This window comes from Phasianus colchicus, chromosome 3 (genome assembly GCF_987193195.1).
Source record: "Phasianus colchicus chromosome 3, bPhaCol1.hap1.1, whole genome shotgun sequence".
Lineage (NCBI taxonomy): Eukaryota > Metazoa > Chordata > Aves > Galliformes > Phasianidae > Phasianus > Phasianus colchicus.
Window position 1 is genome coordinate 2,047,053 of NC_143438.1, and position 20,613 is coordinate 2,067,665.

The 20,613-nt window shown below is 39.6% G+C and overlaps 1 protein-coding gene across 2 annotated transcripts in view; it reads left to right on the forward strand.

Annotated features, from left to right (window-relative positions):
- Positions 1–14,187, forward strand: part of RAMP3 (receptor activity modifying protein 3) — a 41,116-nt gene extending 26,929 nt beyond the window's left edge. Inside the window, exon 3 of one of the 2 annotated variants that reach the window (XM_090136795.1) lies at positions 12,287–14,187. In XM_090136795.1, coding sequence (XP_089992921.1) covers positions 12,287–12,542 — 256 coding nt within the window. In that variant the 3' untranslated portion in view covers positions 12,543–14,187. The remainder of the gene's footprint in view (positions 1–12,286) is intronic. The other variant, XM_031592024.2, reaches the window with a different exon arrangement.
- Positions 14,188–20,613: the final 6,426 nt, after the last annotated feature.

Sequence of the window (20,613 nt, forward strand, 5' to 3'; positions counted from 1 at the left end):
CAGTGTGTGCATGTGAGTGTCAGTGTGCCAGTACCTCTTAATAGCAGTTGAACCCCTTAGCTGACTTTAACAACATTTGGAAGAGAACAGTGATAAGCTTAAGACATAAGGTTCATACAATTTTCACAAAAAAACATGTAAAATATATTGTTTTTACTGAGGGAAAGGTTGTGAGAGAAGCTTAATTAATGGGGATTTCACAAAGAAAGAGCTGTTTTCAGTACTCCAGTTACTGTTAACAGAGAAGAATCCAAGTTCAGTTTTCATTAACAGACACTGGAAATCTTGACCCTTTGGGGCTTCACGTTCTCCTTGTATATCTTTTAAAAGTGGTAGTGAATAAGTAATAGTAAATAACAGTGTCTTCATGAGTGTTGTCTCTTTTATTAGTATCATCAAACAGCTTGAGGTAGGCTGAATGTCATGCTACCTGGGATTACTTCTGAGAGTGCTCTGCAATATTATCTGTGCTTTGCTGTAGGTCTGAAGTCTTTACTGCTTGCTTTTCTGCAGTCTTAACTACTTCCATATATTTTGTGCACGTAGAAAACCAATCATGACTTGAAATCTTAGAATGGGCTTCAAAATTGAGTGGAAGATGAAGATTCTATATTCCTCTTTTTCTTCCCCCTTATGAAAGTAGACATGGATTTGTCTGAGAGAATAGAGTCTTTAGTCTCTCAAACATGCATTCTGCATGGTTCTTGCACCTGGGAGAAATGCTTGTGTTCAGTAATCCAGGCTCAGGCAGAATTTGTGATGAATCACAATTTATTTTACACTTTTGTAAAAATGGGTGTCCTTCTGGATGTAGGCACCAGCACGCTGGAAAGATACAGCAGTTTATATTCCCTATGGTCTGACTGCAAGTGAGCCCTTTCCCCATTGGCTATGGTATTTGGGGTTCACATTCTTCTTGGTACACCTATCATGCGCTCATCCCCCCCAGTAGCTTCCCCCTTGGTTTCCTTTGTTCATTACATACTTTGTAATCTGGATTCAGATTTTGTTGCTTTGACCAATTACAGTTATCTTTGTGTCATGTTTGACAAAGTCCATCCCCCTCTGTCCTGTCAAGCAGGCAATATTTACAAGTAGTTGGTAAAACCTGTCTATGTCTGTCTTGCTAAGGAAGCAAGATTTACAAATAGTTGCCAAGCTGGCATCTCCTGCCATATATCTACACGATAAGTTTGTTTAACCAATTCTTCTCAGGTTTTATTTTGCAAGAACATCTTATCCTTTCTTCTTTGATCTCAATTTCCCATTCTTCTTTTTGCCATCTAATTGTTAGCACACACAATCTTTGGGCCTAACCACAAGCAGAAACTTACCTTGTAACAAACACCCTGAGGCATATCCCTTTGGTTTCACAACATACTATTGCTATGTAAAAACATTTCTTCCACCACATACCATGTGGGAAGTCCTTGCTTCATCCTTGTCTGTCTCAGACTATGATTCCCTGTGAAGAGTTAACCAGTAACAGAAGCAGCCTCATTAGTTTAGGTAGATATAGCCTCTGTTAATTGCACGGTTCCTGAGTTTTGTTTGTGCACTTTACGCTCTTCAGATTTTTGGAGTCCTAGTAAGTTTCATGGGTTGTATCTGGACAAGACACATCCAACCTGTAGCCTGCAGGCTGCACAAAGCCCTAAACAACTAGTAATGTGTCCCCAAGAGACTGTAGAATGTTTAACATTACTAAGTGATTTTTCAGTGATATTTTTCACTAACTGATTGTGCATAGCACAAGCACGGACTGTGTAGGTGGCAATGGAACACTGTGGAGGGAAGGGCATTGCTAACTCCACCTTCTGTACCTGCCACATACAGTCAAATCAAAGCTGTGTGCGCTACATTTCACATGCGCTTACGCCACTTGACAAGTAAGTAAAACACAGTGCTTAATCTAGTATTTCAACCTACCTATATGTGTGCATGCCTGTGGTGCCCTTGTGACAGTCGGTAAAAAAAAACCATACCCAAATGGGACTTAGAAAATGAATAGAAGATTATGCAATAGCCCCCTGCAACTCATCTTGTATGAAATGTCACTGGATTGTGATGTCATTGGAAAATCCGGGAACAAAACTCTCTTAACGCCTATATTGTGTTAGAGAGCAGGCATTCTTTTTAGTTCACAATATGTACTGGGTGACTTGGCAAATCAAGTGCGCTTTCTTGGAGCTCGGATGCTACGTTTATTCAGTTAAAACATACATATGCAATATGTTTCCTGGAAATAACACATATATTCATTCGTTTTCCAAGGACTCATTAATATATGCTAATGTCCCCTGAGCAGGCGCAATACAGTTCTTTGGTGGTCTTAAGACCCAGTACTTCATCCCCTTTATTCCATCTTGAGCTTCTTCACCATGACCTTTGGCTGACTTTCAGCTGTTTTTTCCCTAATTTGGCAAATTTCCATTGATTGTTATGCCATAATGAGCAACTTCTTATCTTGGTACACTATAAGTCGAAACAATCTGTATGAAAACCAAGAAGTATCCTTGAAGCTGGATACAAAGAACTCAGGACATGTTACATAGATAAGAACTGGATATTGTAGCTTCAGTGAAGCAAGGACTTGTTCATACAAATAAAACTGTTAGGCCTTCGTGTACCAAGCAAAGCTAAACTGGAAAATCTTGTTGAAATAGCACACATCAGTTCCTTTTGCTAAACTAATATACTGGTCCTTAAACTAGTATGTTTTAATCCCCATCGCTAAACCAGCCTATATCAATCCTTCCTTTTCTTTTGAGGGTTATGATGTTTATATCTTAATCCTCACCAGCTTTGGCCCTTCACATTTAGGGATACATCCCCAACACTGAATCATACAGCAAGCGAGAATGAATATAGTTATTACATATGCTATCCTTATGAATACCTTCTTTAACTAATCCAACCCAGAAAGCCAGAAAATCATTTTGGTCAAAAGGTTGGTTAAGCTCTAACTTGCATTATTCTGCGTTATCCTGTGCAGTACTTTGAATGAGATCTTGCCAGGGCACATGCTGAGATTCTCAGGATCCCCATATCGCAGGATTGCTTCCATAATTGAAAACTAGGGCCCCTTGTGGAACGGAGGAAATAGCCATGTAGGCCAGGGACTTTTGGATGAGTGTCCTTAGCAAAGATACACTGATGACTAGAGAACCACAGTTGTCCATATCCACCATGGCATGGCCACTGGTAATGGCTTTAAATCAATTGAATGTGTCTGAAGAGGCTCTGGCTGATCACTACTACTGAATCACTGCTACGTGACTGAGTTGAAAAATTTGAAAGACAGGTGACAGTATTGATGGGGAAAAAACTGAATCAGGTCATTCCCCTGCAAAAGGTCTAGAACATCTCTTCAGAATGTACCAGGGACCCTGAACAAGGATATGTGCATAAAATAGACTCTATAAATGAGGGAACTAAAAAGTTGGATCTTGAGACTGTCTGTGAGCTGTCCCTTCGAGATTCATCCTGTCATGATGCAAAAAAAACCACAAAAAAGTTGCAAGATAGACAAGGAAGTGTCCCTTGATGAGTGTCCCCCCCCCAGACTACACTGCATATAGTGGCACACTCACACACAGCAGCCAAACTATTGGATCTTGTGCAGCGGTTTAGACAGAAACTGAAAGAAGATGCACCAGCATGGCTGCTCCAGCTAAGGGACATGGAGGCTGAGTGCATGATAGTAAATGGACCAGAAATTTCAAAACTGGCATCTGTTACTCACCTTGCCCTCAGGAAAAGTCTATACGCAACAGTCCTACATAATGAAGAAAATCATTCATTAACTCAATGGCTAATTGGCTGTATGCGAGTAACATGGCCAAATAAAAATGATATATCTTTAAACATGGGTTTATCTATGGAAGACTTACAAAACTGTATTAGAGAATTAGGTTTGAAAGAAGCAGTCTGTGAGGATGCCTTTGAAAGTCTGGATCTGATGACATTTTCATCAGGAATGAGAGATTCATCCTGCAACAAAGCCCACTATACCATTATGGTACTTTGGTATCCATAGTAAACTTACCTAGTGGCCTTGGAGGCCATAATACAACAGCCTGCACAATTGACTGGGGCTCTGTGGGAGACAGAGTGCCTACAGGGAAGGTGCAATGTCCGAATTGTGGTGGAGAGGTTGGAGGTCTGTCTGCAACCATGACTTTGGAGATTGGCCCCCAAAGGATTCTAATCTGGACCCATTAGGGTCTCAAGAAAGCAAATGTTTAATGACCTGATTAGAGCAGGAGTTCAATTTAAAAAGATGGGGCATCCCTGGAGGCATTTAAGGCCAGGTTGGATGTGGCTCTGGGCAGCCTTTTCTTGTGGTTGGTAGTACTGGAAGGCCACAATGAGGTCTCCCCAGAGCCTTCTCTTCTCTAAGCTAAACAAGCCCATTTCCCTCAATCTTTCCTCATAGGAGAGGTGCTCCAGCCCTCTGATCATCTTACTGGCCCTCCTCTGGACTTGTTCCAAGAGCTCTGTGTCTGTCTTGTTGTGGGGTTTCCAAGCCTGGATGCAGTACTGCAGATGGGGCCTCACAAGAGCTGAGTAGAGGGGGACAATCACCTCCCTCTTCCACATTTGCAGTCACTTGAGGCTAATCCTTACAGACATCATTTACATTCCTGAAGTAAGGTGATTAAGCTGGGTAAAATGCTAAAAAGATTTTATGATGTATGAAACGAAGTCAAGTTATTTATGGAATAAAAAAAAAAAAATTGACCAGAACTTGAAGATTGAAAATTGGCTCGCAGGTTTAGCATGTTTTTTCTTCTGGATTTGGCCACTTATTTAAATGAGCTAAACCACCATTTAGAGTGAAAATCAACTCACCTGTACAATGTTTCAAACAATAACAGCATTCAAAATGAAACTTAAATTATGGCAAGTTCAAGTTATGGTGAATAATTTTATGCATTTTAATACGTTGGCTAAACACAGACCTGTGAATAGCAAAAAACAGGCAGCCTTAAGATTTCTGAAAAAAATCGTCTTATTTTTAGTATGTTTGAGACTCCATTTTCAGTTGGCATAAATAAACTACCTGTGGAATGTGTAAGATTGCAATTGGATATTCATCTGAAAAAAAAAGATAGATCATATCTCTTTACTAGACTTTCATAACACCTGTCTTAGCCGAGGAAGATATCCCTTGCTTCACAGTCATGCCTCTTTTATGTCATTGCCTTTTGGCAGTATGTCCATTTAGGAACAACTGTTGTTAAGGATGAAGCACAGGAAGAATAACATTTCATCAAAAATCTCTGATGGACACTTTGAGAACTTAAGAATTGCAACCAGTGCCATCAAACCATCCTCACGTATTAATTTCACAAAACCAAGGTAAAACATCCCACTAGTTCTGTTTTCTACGTTTGGTAGATAGCACTGTTCTCATGTAATCTGTGAGAATTCTCTCCACTGTGATTTCAAGATGAAAGGCTTTTTTTGGGTGAGATCTGAACTACATTGCCTCATTGATTGGTGTATCTTTTGCAATTAATTTCACAGGCAACACATTTCACAGCTGTGTTTTAAGCACAGAGGGGTAATCGTGTACTTCCTCTGGCAAATTATCTGAGAGAATGAGACAGTTGTGTGTCAGAGATCCTCATACAAGACAGCTGTTGGGGTCACACTGCATTCAGTGTGATGTTGATTTCCCTTTCTGGCTTTGGACAAATTTCTAGTTGTATGATTATTTCCATAATTTACGTGGAGACTGCAGTAGCAGTACTTTACAAGGCTGTAGTAACTTGAAGAAGAGTAAATGTTTAGGGGGAAAAAAACAAGCTTTTCACCTCCTCTTGCTAGAAGCATATTTATCTGTAGTCATTAAAGATTAAGAGCTATGATCTGGTTGGTGGAGAGATTATATTTTGTTGATCACATCCATAGGGTTCTGATGATGTCCATCTTACTATTTCATTCCTAAGAACTTTATTTCCTGTGCAGGTCCCTTGACCTTACTTGTTTTATGGCTAAGCTGATCTTCAGAAGGATTTTGATTATTTTCATCCCTTTCTCAAAAGCTTCCTCTGCTGTGTTGCCTCACACGATGATGCCATCAAGGAATTGCAGGCATCAGTGTAGCATACCATTTAGCTGCCTTTGATTCTATTTCAGACTGAAAGATGAGCATGTCTGGCACAGCAGCACTCAGTGGCACAATTCAGTGATATGACTTCATTCAGGTGGTCCACTGTTAGCCTTCACTCTCAGATAATATATTTTACATTGGCCATATGGGACTAGTAAAGGATGAATGAGTCCTGCTGATAACTTCTTGGTTCTCCAGTTGCATAATAAGTTTATGGATGGGAATCAAGGAGTCTCAGTTTGTGAGATTTTGCCACTGATGTGCATTGTTGTGGTAGTGATCAGCATCTGCAGTTCTTCTACTTCTAGCAACTCTACAACAGGAGGGTCCTTGAGAAACCAAGCAAAGCAGTCAGCTACTTAATGTCCTATTACCAAAAGCCCTCTAGTATCATTTTGGGTCCCTGAAATACCCTCTCCTGAAGTAGTCTATGCCAAGGACGCATGGATCCTCTGTGCCAGTCAGAAAGCTTTTGCCCCTCATTCCTAGTTAAACTCACTTCAGCTCCCAGTACCTTTAGTTCTTGGGATCCCACTGCAGAACGACAGATGGATTTTCCACTTTATAGATTGATGGATTTAAAGTACACTGTGCACCAGTATCCACTAGAGCTGTATTCTTTTGTGGTTCTGATGTGCCAGGCTATTAAATCCACACAGTTCAATAAACTTGGTTATCATTGTCCTCCATGTGGCTGGAGGCAGTGCCTCTCTCATCAGCACCCACTCAGTTCAGGCTACTAGCCCCTCTATCCCAGCAGCCAGGTAACAATACGTTGACCTGGATGATGACTCAAGTCTTTGCACATATCTCACAGCTCACGCATGGTTAGGGGTCGGGTCAGCCAGCTATTGCCTCTGTGAGTTCTTCTTTTTCCTCCTCACATACTTGTTATGGCCCTCTTTCATCTGCTTCATCTTCATTTCCTTCTTACATCTTACCAGGAGTGGTTTCTTTCCTTACTAAATGATCTGACTTTTGCAACCATTTTTTCCTGTTGTGTCTAGGGGTGAATGACACTGGCTGGTTTGTTCTCTGGCTGAACTGCAAGGCCTTGTCGCAAGGGTTGGAGTGGCCGTAAGGTCTGTCACATTAAAATCTGTTTTAAAAATTATTCTGCTTTCTCTCAAATTTCAGTGAATAACAAATGGCCCTTCTTATCTCCGTGGATGTTATCTGTTTTCCATCAAATGTCGGTGTTACTGCAGTATCTGCTAGTGTTGGACCAGGGCAGAGAGCAGGCATGAGACTTTATTCAGTAGTGATGTACCATGTCCTCAGTCCTACTTGCAATATTGCATGTTAAGCTCATTCTGAATTGAGATAACAAGTTTGCTACTGCAAATTTGAGGAAGTTTTTTACTGAGGAACTTGTTAAGCAACTTTGCTATGTCTCAGGATCTTAGGCAGAATTGAGCAGTGGCTGTAAGCGTGGTCTCTATCAGCTGCTTTACCACTGAAGTTTTAATTCTATTTTAAAAACTAAGCAGTGGTTTAAAAGCAGTGATCCACAAATGACCTTATCTTTACAGTGAAGAAATATCCAATCATAAGACTGAAATGCAGTGTCCAATGTACATGTTAATTAATTCAGCAGAGCAGTATACGTTGTGTCAAACTTGCGAAAAGATTTGCCTCAACTTGGCAAATTCTGATTCAATCCATGTTCACTGCAGTGATCACTGCCGTTAATATTTACAAAAATCAAGAAGTACTTTTCCTACAAGATGTGGTAGAATATTGTTTAGTTTCCTATGATCCCTGGAGGTCAGCTATATGCATACATGAATGCGTTCATACAGAAAAACTCATTGCCAGCAGTGTTTTATTGTGATGGACATGAAAATGATACACTTATTGTTCCTTCTGTAAACATATATTTTTCCTCCAAAAGCTGGATAGTAGTTCAGCCTTCTTCATTTTAGGTCTCGTCCTTGAAGAACTAATGTCTTCTGTCATAACTTGTTCACGTAACAGCATATTAAATAAAAGTTTAGACAAATTATATTGAAGCTCCAGTTCAGGCACGTACAACCTGCTGCCTGTGGGCTGCACATAACCCAGAGTGACTTGCAATACAGCCCACCCCTTCCTTGTGACTTAAAGGTGGCAGCTCTTCCTGTGGATTGGCCCTGGACACGCACTCATTACTCAGCAAGAACCAAATTGTCAGTGTGCTATTAGCAGTGTCAGCTGAAACCAGGGCATGGCGAAGGCAAATAATTGTATGTATTTTGATACATTCGCCAAACACAGAGCTCTGAACAGCAAAGAATACGCAGCAGTGCTTTCCGTTTTGATGAAGGAATTTGAAAATGGAATCAAAGAATCATAGAATCCTTAGAGTTGGAAGAGATCTGTAACAGTCACCTAGTCTAACTCTCCTGCAGTAAATAGGGACATCCATTGCTTGAGCAGGTGCTCAGAGCCCCTCCAGACAGGCCCTGACTATCTTGAGGGATAGAACATCCATCACATCTCAGGGCAACCTGTTCCTGTGCCTCATCACCCACAGTGTAAAAGACTTTTTCCTTACATCCAACCTAAATTGACACTCTTTAAGTTTTAAACCATTTCACCTTGTCCTGTCACCACACACCCTGATAAAGAGTCTGTGGTTCAGTACAGAGAATAATAACCTTCCATTACTCGTTTATAATCTGAGAGGTAAAGTATTTGAGCTTATATTACTGTACTGCTCTCCAATTACTTGTTTTGGAAATAAATAGAAAATGACATATCTATTTTCCTATCACAAAGTCTGTAATTCGTAAGCATTTATGTTCAAGTACTTCCAGGCAGAGACCAGGACTATTTTGTCATAGGATTTTTTAGTTTAAAAAATAAAAATGAGTTGTTCTAGCTAGCCTTTTCAATTTGAACAAAGGGAGTTGCTTAAAAAATAAGGAAATTAAGCATAGGTAGGTTGATTTTGCGTTAAGTATTTATTAACCTCCACCTCCCTTTAAAAAACAATAACTAAAAAAAAACTTCTGCAAAACAATCAAATACAGAATGCACATGCCATTGTAATTAGAACTCAGTTGTTCTCTTTAAAGCAGTTGTTACGCAGTACCACATGGAGGATTTTTTTTGTTTTGTTAAAATGCAAGATATTTGTTGCAGTGCATAAGCTCTGAGCTATTAAACAGAGTCAATATTTGAGTAAACTTTCCTGTCAGACACATAGTTCTCAGATGAGATTTTTCTTATGTTCTTACAATTCCATGGGAAAAGTAGCTAACTTCTTTGTTTTGATAGAAACAATAAAGGGAAAGTTATGAGGAATTCAAACTTAGGATAACATTTATATTATATTTTGAGTCTTTCAATACAATATAATTCCCTAATTTTTTTTTATTTGACCTTCTAGTACAGTTTAACCAGATTTTTCTGGCTATGTTTGGACTTGAAATGCAAAATTGGCAGGAAATATTTTGGTTGTACCTTCTAACGTTATGTAAAAAGCTAACAACTCTTGAAGTAGTAGTAGAACTTTCTGTAGGACCTTACAATCTGTACTCCGCACAACCAGACAGGCGTACTGAGGTGGCAGCAAAGAGCTGAAGCAACATTAGTGGGACAGCTTGCTCACCACAGAGCAGGGCTGGAGCAGAGCCTGACTCACTCTGGAGCCCTGTCTGGTGTCTGTTCTAGACAGAACACTGACCTCTCAGGGCAGTTCAATGCTACGTCTAGCACCTCAGCATTGTAGTCTGTGGATCCTGGTAGACATGCCCTCAGATGTATTTTTCTTCAGGTCCCCTGGGGCTGTCTCTCCCACACTCAGCTAGACAGCTTTAGATTCTAATTTAGTCCAAGAACAAAGAGAATGAATGTAAAGGGGTTGCAGGGAAGAACGGCTCTATAAAAACAGCAAACAGCTAGTATTCATGTTTTATTTTAAGCTTATTTCCTGTTTTTGACTGTGGCCGCTGACCTTGTCACAAAAACTTCCTTCCTCATTGCTTTGCTTAAAATATACATACATTGTTTATGTATGCATCTGTGCGACAGAGCATCAAAGAGTGGACTTGTGAGATCATTCTGGTATCAACTCAAGCTCACCAAGAATGAGAACTGCAGTAACTTGCAGAAGGAACTTTCTGTGAAGCCTTTTAACCTTCTGGAAACACAGTTCTAAGAATATTGCGCTGCAGCCTGTGTTCCCAACCCATTTTCTTGTAGCATGGGCAAACAGACATTTTTCCTGATAGACGGGCTGGAGACAGTCTTCAGACTTGACCCAGACACTGACTCTCTCTCCTTTACTACTTCACAGCAAAGAACTGAATCTGCATTTGTCCTCTGTGGTATATAGTGAAAGAAAGAGTAATTAATCAGAATTTTATTTCCATTGGAAGCGAGTTTCAATCGCATAGAACTAAAAGATACGTATAAAAACACAAGAGAATATTTCATCTTCCTATATCTTCCCCTATTCATGAACTGACCAGAAATTTTGCCATCTAAATTTCTAATCTCCTCCTCGGTAATTCATTCACTTCCTGAATTTCTTTGGCTTGTGATAACAAAAAAATCTATCTGATTACTCATTTAGGCTTATTGTTCCTTATTATTATTATTCTTTTTTCTCTCATTTTTTTTCAGAGAGTTTGCCTTTTCTGATCACCAACCAAATGAATTTCAGCACTGGCTGTTTTGAAATAAGGTTTTCGTCATTATTAGGGACTCCCAGTCTTCAATGAATATTGAGAACATTCATAAATAGGAAAGACTTCCTCTTCTGCATTTACTGGAATTGAGAAGGCTGTCAAAGATTAAGGTTGTTACAAGTGAACTTTGTGTTTATTCTCCCATAATCTTCTTGCTACCTAGGAGTGCAACAGAACTGAAGTTTTTACACAGTAATGCATGCTGTGTCTCAGTTCCAGTATTGCATCATCACTGTTGCCAAAGCCTCATGCCCAGTGGTGGATGAGGTATTGATTATCCATATTTTGCTCAAAATATTTTGTTCATGCCCCATTTGTGTTCACATCTTTATACAGTACTCTAGAGGTCTCTACTGTGCAAAACTTAAATGGTGTTAGAAGGTCCTGATTATAGTAATAATATTCAAGAGACAGAGTTTTGACTGCTATCTGTCCAGGTTCTCTGGATTTCACATGAAATTTCTTGGTTGTATGAATACAAATCAGTTCTTCATCTGACTCATTACGTTTGATACCTCTAGCTTCTGTTGAAGTTTCTTCAGCGGTAGATCAAATTTTATAGATTAGCTATTGTCATGTGTTATAATTAGAAATACTGGCACAGATGAGATGGCATTACAGAAGGAAAGATTCTCACCTGTCTCCAAAGATCTAGCCTCCCAGAAGGGACTCCACAAGGGAGGGATCTCCAACCAGAGATCCTTCCTCAGGTGCAATCAGACCTTAAATGGGGTCTAAGAGAGGTGCAGCCAGGCTCAACCCCTTCCAGTCACGCAGCTAAATTGCCTTCACCTGTGCTCCCAGGGCTGACCCTGTTCTTTTCCCCAGGTGATCAATCAGCAGTTTAGGCTCTGATTCAACAGTTCCCATACATCGTGGTTTTATGATTTTTGTTATCAGTACTCCACATCATAACATCATGTAGTGTACTGGGAGTTAAAGAGTTAATGCTCCAGTTCTGTGGACTGTCAATATGTCCAAGTACCTGCTTCTGAGAAGAGAAGAAGAACTACATGCTCCAGGGAACTTTGCGTTTCTGTTTCTCATTCAGAGAGAAAGATAAAAACCGTTTGCAGTTCATGAGACATCTATTTTTCCCTTTCTGTTCATCCCAGCAGCGCGTGTGCTCATCTCACTTTTGGCATTAGAGTAAGATCTTTGGTTTTTGGATACTTTCTCTCATTTTATTTGATTTATTATCTTCAATTCCAATTAAATTGCATTATATTGTATCATATTGTGTTATCTTGCATTTAGATATATTTTCTAGCAAATTAGCTAGACTGTTTTGTTTTTAGGCCCATCTCCTTACCCTTTCCCCTTTTTCCCTTTCCCAGAGCATGGGTTCAGGGGTCCACCTGCCCCATTAGTCAAAGAACCAGGCTGAACCAGCCCATACACCACTGACATACATAGCACTCATTTTTTGTTTCTGTATGTGTAACATACATACATGTTCAATTGAAACTTCATTTTCTTCTTCTCCTAGGTATTATAATAACTTTACCCAGTGCACAGAACGTGAAGCCAACAGTGCAAGTTGCTTCTGGCCAAACCCCCTCGCAGAGAGCTTTATCACTGGAATTCATAAACAGTACTTTTCAAACTGTACTTTGGACAACGTTCACTGGGAAGATCCACCAGATGAAATTCTCATAACTCTGATCTTGATTCCAGTCATATTAACGTGCGCCATGATAATGCTGGTAGTATGGTGCAGTAAGAGAAGTGATATCCTAGTGTAAGTTGTTCCCAGTGGCTTTATTTTTTTCAGCATTTCCTTCTTCAAGGAAAAAAACCAATGAACTAAGAAAGAAGGATGAAAAAAGAAACCACGTAAAAATTCCAGACCTGCAGGAATGGAACCTGTGAGATGCTGTGACAGAGATGATGCTTCTGTGAACAAACAGCTGCTTGCTTCTGCCAAAAGCCAGTGCTTCTGAGGTTGGTCATCAGTGTTCCCAGTGCAAAGACTTCACTGTTGTTGGGTATCATAACCATAGAGTTCATGGGCATTTCTCAGAATTAAGGTAGTCCCCAGGTAAGTGGGCCCCTTGGCTGCAAGAGAGGTAAAGCTACTTTCCCATAGGTAAAGCTAGTTGGTAAACCAAGTTTTGCAAAACTGTATGTAAGTGTATATATACACAGTGTAGCATTATCTGTGAGTAAGGTGTTATCTCTTGAGGTTCTGTGCAGAACTCTTGTAGTTTTTATCTGTGAACCTTGTAACACAGACGTAAAACCATTGGCAAAGAAATTGAACATGGATGTGTAACCAAGCAACAATCTCTCCTGAAAGTTCGTGCAAAACAATAGTATCAAGACCTGGAAGTATTGTCTTGGAAAAAGGAACAATTAATGTGTTCAGTGCAACATGGGAACAAGTCATGCTGCATTATGAAATCGCTTAGGAAATTTATTTGAGCATAGTTGAAATTCTATGGCTTACAAACAAACTCTAGAAAGAATACAGATCTTACTTTACAGAAAATCTGTGAGAGGAAGATGATTGATTATAAGGGAAGAAACTTTCTTATGTTAGACTATTTATTTTTCTCTTTTATTATTATTATACTTGATGACTTGAATTCACTGTATACTCCCTGCTCTCACTTCAATTTGTGCAAGTGACATCCTTCAAGTAAATATGAAAGTGTGATGTTGATTGAGGTGCCTTTTAGAGGGTAATTTTGTACATAATTTGTTTTTTATCCTGTGAAGAGTGTGGGAATTGAAGTATGGATATCAAAGAGGTATGAATATAACTTGGAACAGACATAGGAGGAAAGAGAAGAAAAATCTACTCAGAAGTCTTATTCTATAAAGCTATCCCAATGTAAAGATTTGAATAAATGTCATATGCCCAAACTAAAACAAACTCCTTGTTTGCATTATAATTTTTTTTCCATTTCACAAAATACCTTCCAGTCAAAAGCCCTTCCATTATAAGCAAATAAAGTCTGTTACAAGTAATTGTTCATTTTATTATACCGTTTGCAGACAAATAGCTTGAATGTCAAAGGAATGATATCACATATCCTAGTTAGATTCTCTCTTTTAAGATTCTGGTCTGCTGTTTAATAACCAGGTCTGGATCAAGTTGGAAGCACTCCCGATATTGAAAATGTTTATATGTAAATACATAAATAAGTGTAGATATACTGTTTTGTGTTCACACCCTTTCACAACAGGTAAAAACACTGGCTTTTAAAAAACTACTTTATATGGTACAATGATTAATGTCCTAAGTTTGCATGTGTTTTTCCAAAGACACTCTTTCAATGTCTGGATGCTAATGGAAAAGCATTCCTTGTAAAGAAGCGTGAAATACGTTCTAGGGATTTCTATATGTATAGTCAATGAGTATCAAGATATTATAATTATGAAATAAACAAAAGAGTTTGGCAGAGCAGATTTTAATAACAAAAAGAAAATAGATAGAAAGCTTACCCATGTCCTGGGCTTGCTGCAAAACTCTAGAGAAGAGGTCTCCAGAAGAGATCCTTCCCCACTGGTAGTCAGCTCTTAAATGGGTCTAGGAGAGGTGCAGCCAGGCTCCACCCCTTCCAGCAGCACAGCTGAATTGCCTTCACCTGTGGTCCCAGGGCTGACTCATTGCTTGCCTCAGGTGATCAATCAGAGGTTCAGGTCATGATTCAGCAGTTCCCATACACTCCACCCCTTCACGGCATGAACCAAGGATCAGGTAGACTAAAGGGTAAGCTTTTCCTAATACAGAGATCCACTATATTGTGACACTTTTACAGTTTCCATCACAACACAGGTTGGTACAATTCAAGAAGAGCGAGGATTGGTGAACGCTGATATTCTTTTATGGGCCAGTGCTCGATGATGTTACTGGAGGCATGTGGTTGCGAGGCGCAGGTCCCTATTTCTATCCTGGGTCAACACTTCAGCTTGTACTGGGGCATGTCCCGGCCACCTGTACCACACCTTCTGGCCAGATGTCTGCGGCTACATAATTATATCAGGCACCAAAGGAGGTGTCCTGATCTGCCATAGGGACATGATGGGGGTCCCTTTAGCAATGAAGATCGGAGTGTTGACCACAATATCAGTAGGCCATGTACCTATTACTGGAGGAACCACTGAGCTTCCCACCTCCAATAATCTCCCCCAAGGTGCAAGTAGGCCACACCACTGCAGTCCTACCTGCACCTTCCAAGGCCATTTTATTCTATGGGTGCCTGGATCTAAATTCTCAGGGGCAGGGAACAGAAGATGATTTTCATTACCAATATGGGGTCCTCCTGATGATCAGTGCCCATAATTTGGATCCTAAGCAGGGTGGCCCATGTTGTCTGCAACATTCTCAGGGCACTGGGTCTGCCATCTCAGGGTCTTTCATTCAGGTCCTGCAAGGTTTCATACAGTCTTTTCGTCCACCCCTGCAGGGATCAATTTCTTTTGGTGCTGTGGTAGGTCACTGGGCCTAGGATCCTCTAAAGTTCTTCTTTCAAGGGTGATGAAGGCAGACTACTCCTCTGGCTGAGATAGGCGACCCACCGTGCCATTGTTTGCGCTTGGGCCACCTCTGTCTTAGGAAGGTGGATCAGATTTTTCACCCACCCCTGAACTGTCAGAGTGGTCTTGACTCTAACTTCAGCCATTTAAATTATCGGCTCCACTGCCTGTAATGCAGCTTAAGCAGCCAATAACTGTTTTTCAATCATACTGTATCTTTCTTCTGCTCCATGCCAGACCTGAGACCAAAACCCAATAGTTGAGACCCCAAAACAGCTCTGTGACATGATAAGAAAAGCAGATTTTCTGTACGAGAGGAATGGTGTACTAACTGTATTAAAGGCTCTGGAGCATACTGGCTACTACTTTAGGTAAAATCTCAGCAGAGAATTTGGAAAGAGCACAGATAGTAACGATGCATGATGAGCATGTTGGTCAACACCAACTGTGCCAAGGCACTTGGGAAATAGAGGTGGAAAAAGACCCTTTTTCCACATCCTAGGTAGTCATAGCATAGGCACCAACCTCTTAGAGCTAGCTAGGTAAGAGCTAACTGTTCTAAATTGTTGGGAGTCACATTTGTGTGATACTGTACTCCACCTGGCTTTGAGAGGTTAGACTTACTACCTTTCGCAAAGTCTTCCTAATGCAATAACCAGACTGCTGAGCTGGAGACTGTCATGTGAGGCTGAAGATGATGTGTCTTTGTAGGATTTCCTGAGAATATGAATATACAGACGTGACTACTGGGCAAATGACTAGTTTGTTTGGGAAGCTCCAAGTCTGGCAGGGTTATAAGTGGAATTATTCCATGAGATTTGCCATTCAGAGATATTTGAATTCTTAACAAATCCTTCTGAGTGGAATATTATTTTCTTTCTAAATTTAGATATCTGAATTGTAGCTATGTACACAACAGCAGGTTCTCTTACCATAGAATGGCCTAGGTTGAAAAGGATCACAATGATCATCTAGTTCCAACCCCCTGCTATGTGCAGGTCGCCAACCAGCAGACCAGGCTGCCCAGAGCCACATCCAGCCTGGCCTTGAATGCCTGCAGGGATGGGGCATCCACAGCCTCCTTGGGCAACCTGTTCCAATGCCTCACCACCCTCTGTGTGAAAAACTTCCTCCTAATATCCAACCTAAACCTTCCCTGTCTCAGTTTAAAACTGTTCCCCTTTGTCCTATCACTATCCACCCTCATAAACAGCCGTTCCCCCTTCTGTTTATACACTGGAAGGCCGCAGTGAGGTCTCCTGGAGCCTTCTCTTCTCCAAGCTGAACAAGCCCAATTCCCTCATCCTTTCCTCACAGGAGAGCTGCTCCAGCCCTCTGACCATCTCAGTGCCCTCCTCTGGACCCGCTCCAAGAGCTCCACGTCCTTCCTGTGCTGGGGGCCCCAGGCCTGGACGCAGTGCTGCAGATGGGGCCTCACAAGAGCCGAGCAGAGGGGGACAATCACCTCCCTCTCCCTGCTGGCCACCCCTTTTTTCATGCAGCCCAGCACACAGTTGGCCTTCCGGGCTGCAAGCGCACACTGCTGGCTCATGTCCAGCTTCTCGTCCATGAAGTGTTTCTCCTCAGGGCTTCTCTCAAGGACATCTTCCTTCAATCTGTATAAAAACCTGGGATTGCTATTTTCATCTCAATCCAAAGTAGATACCTCATTAGATTAGATTAATAGTTAGACATTCTTTCTAGAATCCGTCAACTGGATCTTAGTTGTAGTCACACTGTAGCCTCAGATACAAAGTAGAGGAAATTAATGCTCACAAGTGAGCTGAACTGTTTATTGAAAAGCTCACCAAAGGGACTGAATACTGCTTATAAATACAGGCAGTGAGTAGAATTACACAGATCCACTGGCATAATTTCTAAATGTGTCACGTTGTGAAGTTGCAAAACATTAATTGCTCACCTCATATAAACGTGTTGGCTTAATCATTCAAAAACAAGCAAAGGAAGCCTAACAATCTCCATCATGAACTTAAGAGACTCTTGTTTCTTTCTTCCCTTCAACAAGACTATAAGAGAGCTGCATATTGATATTTTCCAGCTGGGCTAATGGTTTATGCATATTCTATGGAGACTCCACTGTGCAATCAATTGTATACGACTGTGTGTGAACGGTATATCTACTCAACATTTGATGCACAAACACACCTGTTTATCCAGATCATAAACCCATTGGAGGATCATACCTTACTTCAGCAATGGCATCTGAACCAAAATACTGTTGGGAGATGAGCTAATAAAAGTGATTAAGCATGTCTGTCTGGTCATACTTCTGTAACAATATTGCATACAGATCTAGTCAGATAGAGGTGAAGAGGGCTTTCACAGGGGTATCTTATATTTGGTTAACTGCTATGAGAACAAATATATATACTACATCAGAACTGAATGAACAAACCAGTTGTTTTTGTTTTTTGTTTTTTGTTTTTTTTTCCATGGGAATTTGTATGTGAACTAGTTTTGAAAAGATAGACAATGCCACATGAAATTATTCTTATTCCAAATGAATAGAAACAGGCTTAGATTTGAGTCAGCTGTAGCCATTTAGTTCACGTAAATATCTGCTTTGGAATGAAATGATACATGTTAAGTTACACAATAATTTTAAAATGAATCATTCACTATCTGAGTAAATTTTAACCTTAATAAGAGAAAGAAGAATGAGAAAAATATGACTATTTATTTATTTGCTTATGCAGGCACTGGCTTGCTCCATAATGTAGACTTAGTATGAAATGAAACTACACTACTTTCTCTAAGGCATGGAGCTGTTAACCCAGCCAACTTTACATGTATGTAGATGTCTTGCTTTCTCTTTACCTAAACAGAGAGATATCACTGTTTGTTGGTTATTAGTCTTTTAGGACATACCTAGAACAAAATGCTGGAGATGAGTGTGACGGGGTCACAGCCTCTGAGCCAGCAGAACCGACGGAACTGCTGGGACAAATTTCAAAGGGAGTCATTATTCCTAATGGGGCTCTGAAATGGGAATGTAGCTCAAAGCTACCTGGCTGGAGTCAGCCTGCAGATTTTAAAGACTCACTTGGGAAGACTTGAGTTTGGTTTTGACAGTCATTTCTAAAGATAACTATTAATAATAAGAGTCATAGTTTACTGAGATCTTATAGAATCTGCATCAAACAGAACCTGTATTACTTTGTCAGGGCTGAGAGTAAGTGGCTTTCCATTAATTTCTTCTGAAGAAGAGAGATTTGTCTTGAGTACAGTATTTATAAGGTGATTGCAATTAATTTTCCTGTCAGCAGTGAGTGAGTCTCAGCTTTTCTGGACTCTCTAATGTTTCCCAAATTATTTTAAAGTGAAAAACTTTGCCAGCAATTCTTATTCTGTTTAGGAACTGAGCTGAGCACTAAAGCTATTTTAATAAAGCCTTTGGCTAAATGCCAGCACTTTGCAGTCATGTTGGCAGTGTATTTGCTGAGTTCCTTCTCATTTTTTTTTTCTATCTTTCAACAATTTATTTATTTATTTATTTATTTATTTATTCATTGATAGCAAAAATAGATTACTTTGGGAATAGTTGCTCTTCTTCAGCAGAGCAGAAGTACTGGCAGTAAAATTTCTAAAACACATTGGAATAACTAAACTATAATACTTCGAGCAAAATGCTCTTATAAATCTACTTTATAAATATTTATTTTCACTAACTGAATATAAGAGTGTCAAAATTATTAGGATAATTTTTCATGCTTCTGTTGTGGTGATTAATTAGTGTATCTTCTCCATGTACATGGAGTGTAGGACCTGAAATAATGAATAATTTTGATTTAATTGCACAAGGAAGGAAAATGTGTCTGGGTACACACAGTGTATATAGTAGATTATTAGACTGAACAATATAGTTATATAGCATACAGTATTTTCAATTTATGCAGCAGGATAATAGTTTAGAAATCAAGGACAGTGATAGGTTACAAATATTCCTGATGCTAGGAAAGCACTAGTGAAACTGCACGGTTTTCATTAGGGAAAAAAAAAAGCATGTGTAACAGTGTTTGTATAGGAGCTGTATTGTCCTTGTATAGGACAAAGGTCAAATATGCCAATTAAGACTTTTTTTCCAAAAACTCCCACCAAAATAATAAAGAAATCTCCAGTAAAGAGCAAGAAACCATTTACATGAATATTTGAAAGGGTATAGCTGTACATCTGTATCAGCTTCTAACACTTCTATTTGAGTCTGACAAAGGTTTTGGCATACTATGTCTTAATAGTCCTGGTAACAAGAAATTTTAAGAACATTAAATACATGAGAGCAAGCAAAGCCAATTAAGCAAAAGTGAAATAAAACAAAAGAATATGGCTTAGTCCATAATGCAATTAATTCCGCATTTTAAAAAGCCAGACTGCACTTTTTTTCCTTCCCAATATTCCCACTCACGTTCTCCTAATTAGCCTCTAAATGTCTGTTGATTTGGATGTGAGATCTGAAAACCAAATAATCTGATTCCATCTTGAAATAGCCAATATAATGACAAAATTTACTTGACAGACTATGGAGCTGAGTGAAAAGTGCTACAGTCAATCTTGCTACAACACATTCGAATCATTAAAGGGAAATATATGCCTTAAAAACTCTTGAGAATTACAACAACATTTGCAGTACATATTTAACTCCCTTTTTATGGTCTTGATCCATTAAAATGTTTTCACCTCAGAAAATTTATATCCAAAAGTAATGTAGTTATTTTCCCTTGAGAATATTTGACATCTAGCTTGGCTCAAATGGTTAAACTGCCCACACCTAAAATTTCAATGCAAAACATAAAAGGGAAACTCTACTACCATTTTGATGCCTTAAGGAGATATTCACTGTCAGACAGATTTATCATAAAATCATATTTGTTCAATTGACAACGAGTCTTCCTCAGGGAAAACTGGGGAGATACTTCAAAAGATGAAGCACCTGATGGTCTGTAGTGTCTGTATACATGTACCAGCTTAAAAAATCACTGTACCTACAGAAGTTTATATATTACAGAAAAGGTTGAAAAAAAGCTAGCAAACAGAAAGGTTGCTCAAATTTTCTCAGCAGTGCAAGAAAAAAGTCCTAATTTTTCTGAGTCAGTAGTATCAGGCGGTAATATCAGTACAGCCCTGGTATGGTTGCCTTGATTACAGGAAGCAGTAACTGCTGCTGTTGAAATAAAAAGTTCTTGTTCATCACTGGAAAAAATGCTTATAAAATAGCTAATGGCGGTGACTATTTTGAAAAATTAGTGTGTTGTAGCTAAGAATTTGCTCTATCAAGTAGAGCTATTGTGTTCTTTTTCGTCATTACCATGAAAA